The 9379-nt window shown below is 60.0% G+C and overlaps 1 protein-coding gene across 1 annotated transcript; it reads left to right on the forward strand.

Annotated features, from left to right (window-relative positions):
- Positions 1-491: 491 nt before the first annotated feature.
- Positions 492-7808, forward strand: ubxn1 (UBX domain protein 1; the record flags this gene model as incomplete). Its single annotated transcript, XM_085975708.1, has 3 exons — positions 492-674; positions 5983-6163; positions 7481-7808. Coding segments are annotated over 3 exons (405 nt in total), but the record flags the coding sequence as incomplete, so codon positions are not given.
- Positions 7809-9379: the final 1571 nt, after the last annotated feature.

Raw genomic sequence — 9379 nt, forward strand, 5'->3', positions numbered from 1 at the left:
AGGTGATGGAAGGACATGATAAGGTGCGATACAAATTGCGCCCCAGAATCGGAAATTTGCAGGGAAAGTGGGACTAATTGGATAGCCATTCAGCCCCCTCGAGCCTGTTACACAGGAACAGGAGGAGGCCATTCATCCCCCTCGAGCCTGTTACACAGGAACAGGAGGAGGCCATTCAGCCCCCTCGAGCCTGTTACACAGGAACAGGAGGAGGCCATTCATCCCCCTCAGGCCTGTTACACAGGAACAGGAGGAGGCCATTCAGCCCCTCGAGCCTGTTACACAGGAACAGGAGGAGGCCGTTGAGCCCCTCGAGCCTGTTACACAGGAACAGGAGGAGGCCCATTCATAGACTCAGTGGGCTGAATGGCCTCCTGTGCTGTTTGGTTCTATGACTCCTATGAGTCACTGTCAGGTGCGGGACCCATTATCGTCACAAAGGTCCAACGGGCTGGATCCCGGCTCTTGCCTGCCGCGGTCGCCAAGTGTAAAATATCGGGCGGCTGGTTGAACCTTATTCCTTTTTTTTTTTTACTTTCCCCCCCTCTAACGCCGCGTTGCAGTTCGGCGGCGGAGTCACGGCAGCAGCTTCCCCGGTGCAGCCGACGCCAGCGGTCCCTCAGTCCAGCCAAGTGCCACCAGCCAAACGGGAGTACGACGAATGCAGATTACAGGTAAACGGCCTTTATAATTGGGGACATTTTACATTGTGTTTTTTAAAATTTTGTCTTGCGGGTTAAGGTTTTGGGAAGCGGAGTCCAGCAGAGAGGAGCTGTAACCTAAGCGTAAGGGGGGGTTGAATCTTCACTGCGATGGAATAGGTTACGGTTCAGCTTTCTCCCAACGCTCTGATCCTGGGTCCCCTAGGAACAAGAGTAGGCCATCTCAGATTTGCGCCACCCTTTGTGTGGAAGTGGTGCTTCCTGATTTCCTGAACGGACTGGGTCCAATTTTAAGATCATGCCCCCCTCGTTCTTGATTTTCCCCCACCAAAGGAAATAGTTTCTCCATATCTACCTGTTTAGCATTTTGAACACCTCAATGAAATCAGCCCGTAATCTTCTGAGATAGTGCACCCATTTTACCAGCTGCCCTCCAGAGATTAAATGGGGTGCCCAGCACATTCTCCTGACTTGGAAGGTGCGAAGAATCAGCCCTTCAGCCTGATACTTTTAGGCTATACGTGACAAGGTTTATTTAAAGATTGAGTGACGCACAGAAGCTATCGGAGACCGCGAGACGCTGAACACAATTCTTAACGATAGCGATGGAATCAGCCTGCAGTGAGTACCATCTACAAGATGCACTGCAGCAACTCGCCAAGGCTTCTTCGGCAGCACCTCCCAAACCCACGACCTCTTCCACCTAGAGGGACAAGGGCAGCAGGCGCATGGGAACACCACCACCTCCAAGTTCCCCTCCGAGTCACATACCATCCCGACTTGGAAATATATCGCCGATCCTTCATCGTCGCTGGGTCAAAATCCTGGAACTCCCTCCCTAACAGCGCTGTGGGAGCACCTTCACCACACGGACTGCAGCGGTTCAAGAAGGTGGCTCACCACCACCTTCTCAAGGGCAGCTAGGGATGGGCGATAAATGCTGGGCCTCGCCAGCAACACCCACATCCCGTGAACGAATAAAAAAAAACCCTTTACCGATGTATTTCTTGCAAAGCTTTGATGAGCGACGGGACTTTAGTATGAACCAGTCTGTCGTAGCCCTCCAGTGTAGTGTTGCACTTCGACGAGTCAAATTTCATGGCTCTGGACGTGAGCCATGGAAACTTGGTGCTAATTAAATGACACCTGGTCAAAGCATACGCAGGGTATGACCTGGAAATGTCTGTCCACCGGCAGCCTGTGTGTTAGCTTGCACCCGGGACTATTAAACAAATCGTCATTGAGAGACATGCAGGGATTCACCCCTAGTTGCAGGGATTCACCCCTAGTTACAGTGCTGCACTGTCAGTAGTTGGGATTGAGGAGAGGGGGCTGCACTGTCGGTGGAACATAGGAACAGGAGGAGGCCCATTCAGCTCCTCAAGCCTGTTACACAGGAACAGGAGGAGGCCATTCAGCCCCTCGAGCCTGTTACACAGGAACAGGAGGAGGCCATTCAGCCCCTCGAGCCTGTTACACAGGAACAGGAGGAGGCCATTCAGCCCCTCGAGCCTGTTACACAGGAACAGGAGGAGGCCATTCAGCCCCTCAAGCCTGTTACACAGGAACAGGAGGAGGCCATTCAGCCCCTTGAGCTTCTTCTGCCATTCATGTAGGTCATGGCTGATCTGCGATCTGACTCCATTGACCCACATCCCTTAATACCTTTGGTTAACAAAAATCTACCATCCTTATTGAATGGCGGAGCAGGCTCGAGGGGCCGATTGGCCTACTCCTGCTCCTATTTCTTATGTTCTTTGTGTGTAGAAGTGTTTCCTAATTTCATTCCTGAAAGGCTGGCTCTAATTTTTAGACTCTGCCCCCTAGTCCTAGACTCCCCAACCAGCGGAAATAGTTTCTCTCTCTCTACCCTATCTGTTCCTCTTAATATCCTGAAAACTTCGATCAGATGACCCCTTAACCTTCTAACTTCCAGGGAATACAACCATAATTTGCGTAATAACTCCTCGTAACTTAACTCCTGGAGTCCGGGGTGGGACTGAGAGAAGGGGCTGCACTGTCGGTGGGACTGAGGGGAGAGGCTGCACTGTCGGTGGGACTGAGGGGAGGGGCTGCACTGTCGGTGGGACTGAGGGAAGGGGCTGCGCCGTCGGTGGGACTGAGGGGAGGGGCTGCACTGTCGGTGGGACTGAGGGGAGAGGCTGCACTGTCGGTGGGACTGAGGGAAGGGGCTGCACTGTCGGTGGGACTGAGGGGAGGGGCTGCACTGTCGGTGGGACTGAGGGGAGGGGCTGCACTGTCGGTGGGACTGAGGGAAGGGGCTGCAGTGTCGGGACTGAGGGGAGGAGCTGCACTGTCGGTGGGACTGAGGGGAGGGGCTGCACTGTCGGTGGGACTGAGGGAAGGGGCTGCAGTGTCGGGACTGAGGGGAGGAGCTGCACTGTCGGTGGGACTGAGGGGAGGGGCCGCACTGTCGGTGGGACTGAGGGAAGGGGCTGCAGTGTCGGGACTGAGGGAAGGGGCTGCACTGTCGGTGGGACTGAGGGGAGGGGCTGCACTGTCGGTGGGACTGAGGGGAGGGGCTGCACTGTCGGGACTGAGGGAAGGGGCTGCACTGTCGGTGGGACTGAGGGGAGGGGCTGCACTGTCGGGACTGAGGGAAGGGGCTGCACTGTCGGTGGGACTGAGGGGAGGGGCTGCACTGTCGGTGGGACTGAGGGGAGGGGCTGCACTGTCGGTGGGACTGAGGGAAGGGGCTGCACTGTCGGTGGGACTGAGGGGAGGGGCTGCACTGTCAGTGGGACTGAGGGAAGGGGCTGCAGTGTCGGGACTGAGGGGAGGAGCTGCACTGTCGGTGGGACTGAGGGGAGGGGCCGCACTGTCGGTGGGACTGAGGGAAGGGGCTGCAGTGTCGGGACTGAGGGGAGGAGCTGCACTGTCGGTGGGACTGAGGGGAGGGGCTGCACTGTCGGTGGGACTGAGGGGAGGGGCTGCACTGTCGGTGGGACTGAGGGAAGGGGTTGCACTGTCGGTGGGACTGAGGGGAGGGGCTGCACTGTCGGTGGGACTGAGGGAAGGGGCTGCAGTGTCGGGACTGAGGGGAGGGGCTGCACTGTCGGTGGGACTGAGGGGAGGGGCCGCGCTGTCGGTGGGACTGAGGGGAGGGGCTGCACTGTTGGTGGGACTGAGGGGAGGGGCTGCACTGTCGGTGGGACTGAGGGGAGGGGCTGCACTGTCGGGACTGAGGGAAGGGGCTGCGCTGTCGGTGGGACTGAGGGGAGGGGCTGCACTGTCGGTGGGACTGAGGGGAGGGGCTGCACTGTCGGTGGGACTGAGGGGAGGGGCTGCACTGTCGGTGGTACTGAGGGGAGGGGCTGCACTGTCGGGACTGAGGGAAGGGGCTGCACTGTCGGGACTGAGGGGAGGGGCTGCACTGTCGGGACTGAGGGGAGGGGCTGCACTGTCGGGACTGAGGGGAGGGGCTGCACTGTCGGGACTGAGGGGAGGGGCTGCACTGTCGGGACTGAGGGAAGGGGCTGCACTGTCGGTGGGACTGAGGGAAGGGGCTGCACTGTCGGGACTGAGGGAAGGGGCTGCACTGTCGGTGGGACTGAGGGAAGGGGCTGCGCTGTCGGTGGGACTGAGGGGAGGGGCTGCGCTGTCGGTGGGACTGAGGGAAGGGGCTGCACTGTCGGGACTGAGGGGAGGGGCTGCACTGTTGGTGGGACTGAGGGGAGGGGCTGCACTGTCGGTGGGACTGAGGGAAGGGGCTGCACTGTCGGTGGGACTGAGGGAAGGGGCTGCACTGTCGGGACTGAGGGGAGGGGCTGCACTGTCGGTGGGACTGAGGGGAGGGGCTGCACTGTCGGTGGGACTGAGGGGAGGGGCTGCGCTGTCGGGACTGAGGGAAGGGGCCGCGCTGTCGGTGGGACTGAGGGAAGGGGCTGCACTGTCGGTGGGACTGAGGGGAGGGGCTGCACTGTCGGTGGGACTGAGGGAAGGGGCTGCACTGTCGGGACTGAGGGAAGGGGCTGCACTGTCGGTGGGACTGAGGGGAGGGGCTGCACTGTCGGGACTGAGGGAAGGGGCTGCACTGTCGGGACTGAGGGGAGGGGCTGCGCTGTCGGGACTGAGGGGAGGGGCTGCACTGTCGGTGGGACTGAGGGGAGGGGCTGCACTGTCGGTGGGACTGAGGGAAGGGGCTGCACTGTCGGGACTGAGGGAAGGGGCTGCACTGTCGGTGGGACTGAGGGGAGGGGCTGCACTGTCGGTGGGACTGAGGGAAGGGGCTGCACTGTCGGGACTGAGGGGAGGGGCTGCACTGTCGGTGGGACTGAGGGGAGGGGCTGCACTGTCGGTGGGACTGAGGGGAGGGGCTGCACTGTCGGTGGGACTGAGGGGAGGGGCTGCACTGTCGGGACTGAGGGGAGGGGCTGCACTGTCGGGACTGAGGGAAGGGGCTGCACTGTCGGGACTGAGGGGAGGGGCTGCACTGTCGGGACTGAGGGGAGGGGCTGCACTGTCGGGACTGAGGGGAGGGGCTGCACTGTCGGTGGGACTGAGGGAAGGGGCTGCACTGTCGGTGGGACTGAGGGAAGGGGCTGCGCTGTCGGTGGGACTGAGGGGAGGGGCTGCGCTGTCGGTGGGACTGAGGGAAGGGCTGCACTGTCGGTGGGACTGAGGGGAGGGGCTGCACTGTCGGTGGGACTGAGGGGAGGGGCCGCGCTGTCGGTGGGACTGAAGGAAGGGGCCGCGCTGTCGGTGGGACTGAGGGGAGGGGCCGCGCTGTCGGTGGGACTGAGGGGAGGGGCCGCGCTGTCGGTGGGACTGAGGGGAGGGGCCGCGCTGTCGGTGGGACTGAGGGGAGGGGCCGCGCTGTCGGTGGGACTGAGGGGAGGGGCCGCGCTGTCGGTGGGACTGAGGGGAGGGGCCGCGCTGTCGGTGGGACTGAGGGGAGGGGCCGCGCTGTCGGTGGGACTGAAGGAAGGGGCCGCGCTGTCGGTGGGACTGAGGGGAGGGGCTGCGCTTGCGCTGTCGGTGGGACTGAGGGGAGGGGCTGCGCTGTCGGTGGGACTGAGGGGAGGGGCCGCGCTGTCGGTGGGACTGAGGGGAGGGGCTGCGCTTGCGCTGTCGGTGGGACTGAGGGGAGGGGCTGCGCTGTCGGGACTGAGGGGAGGGGCTGCACTGTCGGTGGGACTGAGGGGAGGGGCCGCGCTGTCGGTGGGACTGAGGGGAGGGGCTGCGCTGTCGGTGGGACTGAGGGGAGGGGCCGCACTGTCAGTGGGACTGAGGGGAGGGGGAGGTAAATGAGCCTGTCTCGGTCGCGAGCTGACTGCGTTTGGTTTCCCTCCGTGCTCAGATCCGGTTATTAGACGGCACCCAGCTCACACACTCCTTCAAAAGCCGGGAGCAGCTGGCGGCCGTGAGACTGTACGTGCAGCTGAACCAACAGGACGACACCGATAACTTCAACCTGATGACCTCTTTCCCACGGAAAGTCTTCTCGGAGGAGGACATGGAGAAACCCCTTCAGGAGTTAGGTAATGTGTTGGGGGTGGGTTGGGGAAACGAGAGGGGAGGCAGTCTCACCCTAACCGAGCCGCCCCACCGGCCACAATCTGACTGATTTACCGAGATCTCTGAGAGGGAGCGACAGATTACTTGATTGTTTATCTAATTGTTGTTTGTGGGAGCTTGCTGTGTGTAAATTGGTGGCCGCGTTTTCCGACATTGCAAGAGTGGTGTATCTCAAATGCACAAGTCAGCTGTGGCTCAGTGGGTAGCGCGCACTCCTCCGAATCAGAAGATCGTGGGTTCAAGCCCCACTCCAGAGACTTGAGCACAAAATCCAGACTGACTGCCGCACTGTCGGAGGGGCAGTACTGAAGGAGTGCCGCACTGTCGGAGGGGCAGTACTGAGGGAGCGCCGCACTGTCGGAGGGGCAGTACTGAGGGAGCGCCGCACTGTCGGAGGGGCTGTACTGAGGGAGCGCCGCACTGTCGGAGGGGCAGTACTGAAGGAGTGCCGCACTGTCGGAGGGGCAGAACTGAGGGAGCGCCGCACTGTCGGAGGGGCGGTACTGAGGGAGCGCCGCACTGTCGGAGGGGCTGTACTGAGGGAGTGTCGGAGGGGCGGTACTGAGGGAGCGCCGCACTGTCGGAGGGGCAGTACTGAGGGAGCGCCGCACTGTCGGAGGGGCAGTACTGAGGGAGCGCCGCACTGTCGGAGGGGCAGTACTGAGGGAGCGCCACACTGTCGGAGGGGCAGTACTGAGGGAGCACCGCACTGTCGGAGGGGCAGTACTGAGGTAGTGCTGCACTGTCGGAGGGGCAGTACTGAGGGAATGCCGCACTGTCGGAGGTGCCGTCTTTCTGATGAGACGTTAAACCGAGGCCCCGTCTGCTCTCTCAGGTGGATGTAAAAGATCCCACGACCACTATTGGAAGAAGAGCAGGGGGAGTTCTCCCCAGTGTCCTGGGGCCAATATTTATCCCTCAACCAACATCACTAAAACAGATGATCTACTCATAATCACATTGCAGTTGATTTGAGCTTTCTGTGCGCAAATTGGCTGCCAAGTTTCCTACATTGCAATCGTGACCTGTAATTTTCTTTGTGATGTTTGTTGAGGGATAAATAGTGGCCAAGACACCTGCTCTTTTTCAAAATCGAGGCCATGGGATCTTTTACGCCCAGCTGAGAGGGCAGATGGGGCCTCTCGCTTTAACGTCTCTAGTCTGGCAATTGCATCTTGTAGTTTGTACATTAAACCCGGATTACTTCTTATTAAGCAAAAAAAAAAAAACTTTTCACAATGAATTAATTCTGTCTCTCTTATTTTTGTTGTCTTTTCCAGGTCTGGTCCCTTCTGCAGTGTTATTCGTTTGCAAGAAGTAAAAACCAGTGACGGGCCCCCACTCGAGCTTCCTTCACAGCAGCACCAAATCGGCGCTGCACCAGTTCCAAAAACTTACCGAGGGGGAGAGAGAGGACGAGTGCGAGCGAGAGAGCATGGCCTTGCAGTCTCCTGCCTGATCTCGACGCCCAGTAAAACCGCGCCCGTGAGTGCGTCAGCGTGCCATCACCAGTGCTTTATCAGTGTGTGACCAGCCTTCTTCTTTAAGGAAAGACTTGTTTATCTCGAGATAAATGGAAAAAGTGAAATAAAAAGTGTAAAATTCTGATTCTCTCTCGATGATTTTACTCGATGCTTTTTCCCCTGTTTAAGCCTGGCGTTCCTGGGTGACTTCTCCTTTTCAGCTTGTGATACCCCATGGGGTTGTATCTGCGGTAAGTCCTTTGACAATAGTAAGGGATCGTTGATAATCCTAGAGCCAGGAATTTAATGGAGAACCGGGGAGAGAGAGAGAGATGCAACATTGACTCCCTGTCCTTAAAAAGAAAGAACGTGCATTTATATAGCACCTTTCACCACCTCAGGACGTCCCAAAGCGCTTTACAGCCAATGAAATACTTTTTGAAGTGTAGTCACTGTTGCAATGTAGGAAACGTGGCAGCCAATTTGCGCACAGCAAGCTCTCCCAAACAAACAGCAATGTGATGATGACCAGATCATCTGTTTTAGTGATGTTGATTGAGGGATAAATATTGGCCCCAGGACACCGGGGAGAACTCCTCTGCCCTCCTTTGATATGGTGGCCATGGATACTTTCATATCCACCTGAGAGCGCAGATGGGGTCTCGGTTTAACGTCTCATCTCAAAGACAGCCCCTCCGACAGTGCGGCGCTCCCTCAGTACCGCCCCTCTGACAGTGCGGCGCTCCCTCAGTACCGCCCCTCCGACAGTGCGGCGCTCCCTCAGTACCGCCCCTCCGACAGTGCGGCGCTCCCTCAGTACCGCCCCCTCCGACAGTGCGGCGCTCCCTCAGTACCGCCCCTCCGACAGTGCGGCGCTCCCTCAGTACCGCCCCTCCGACAGTGCGGCGCTCCCTCAGTACCGCCCCTCCGACAGTGCGGCGCTCCCTCAGTACCGCCCCTCCGACAGTGCGGCGCTCCCTCAGTACCGCCCCTCCGACAGTGCGGCGCTCCCTCAGTACCGCCCCTCCGACAGTGCGGCGCTCCCTCAGTACCGCCCCTCCGACAGTGCGGCGCTCCCTCAGTACCGCCCCTCCGACAGTGCGGCGCTCCCTCAGTACCGCCCCTCCGACAGTGCGGCGCTCCCTCAGTACCGCCCCTCCGACAGTGCGGCGCTCCCTCAGTACCGCCCCTCCGACAGTGCGGCGCTCCCTCAGTACCGCCCCTCCGACAGTGCGGCGCTCCCTCAGTACCGCCCCTCCGACAGTGCGGCGCTCCCTCAGTACCGCCCCTCCGACAGTGCGGCGCTCCCTCAGTACCGCCCCTCCGACAGTGCGGCGCTCCCTCAGTACCGCCCCTCCGACAGTGCGGCGCTCGCTCAGTACCGCCCCTCCGACAGTGCGGCACTCCCTCAGTACCGCCCCTCCGACAGTGCGGCGCTCCCCCCCACCCCCCCCCCCCGCATTGGCACCGGGAGCGTCAGCATAGAATGTGGGCATGGCCGTCATTTATTGCCCATCATCTCTTTGCCTTTGAGAAGGAGGTGGGGGGCCTTCTGCTTGAGCTGCTGTCGTCCTGGTGCTTCCACAATGGTGTTGGACCTGGGAATTCCAGGATTCTGACCCAACGACGAAGAAAGAATGGAGAATGTGTGCCCAAATCCGGAAGGCGCAGGACTTTGGGAGAAACTTGTAACTGATGGAGTCTCTGGAGTGGGGG

The sequence above is a fragment of the Somniosus microcephalus genome, unplaced genomic scaffold (genome assembly GCF_052327205.1).
Source record: "Somniosus microcephalus isolate GS21.2 unplaced genomic scaffold, FLI_Smic_1.0 unresolved_chr2, whole genome shotgun sequence".
Taxonomy (NCBI): Eukaryota; Metazoa; Chordata; class Chondrichthyes; order Squaliformes; family Somniosidae; genus Somniosus; species Somniosus microcephalus.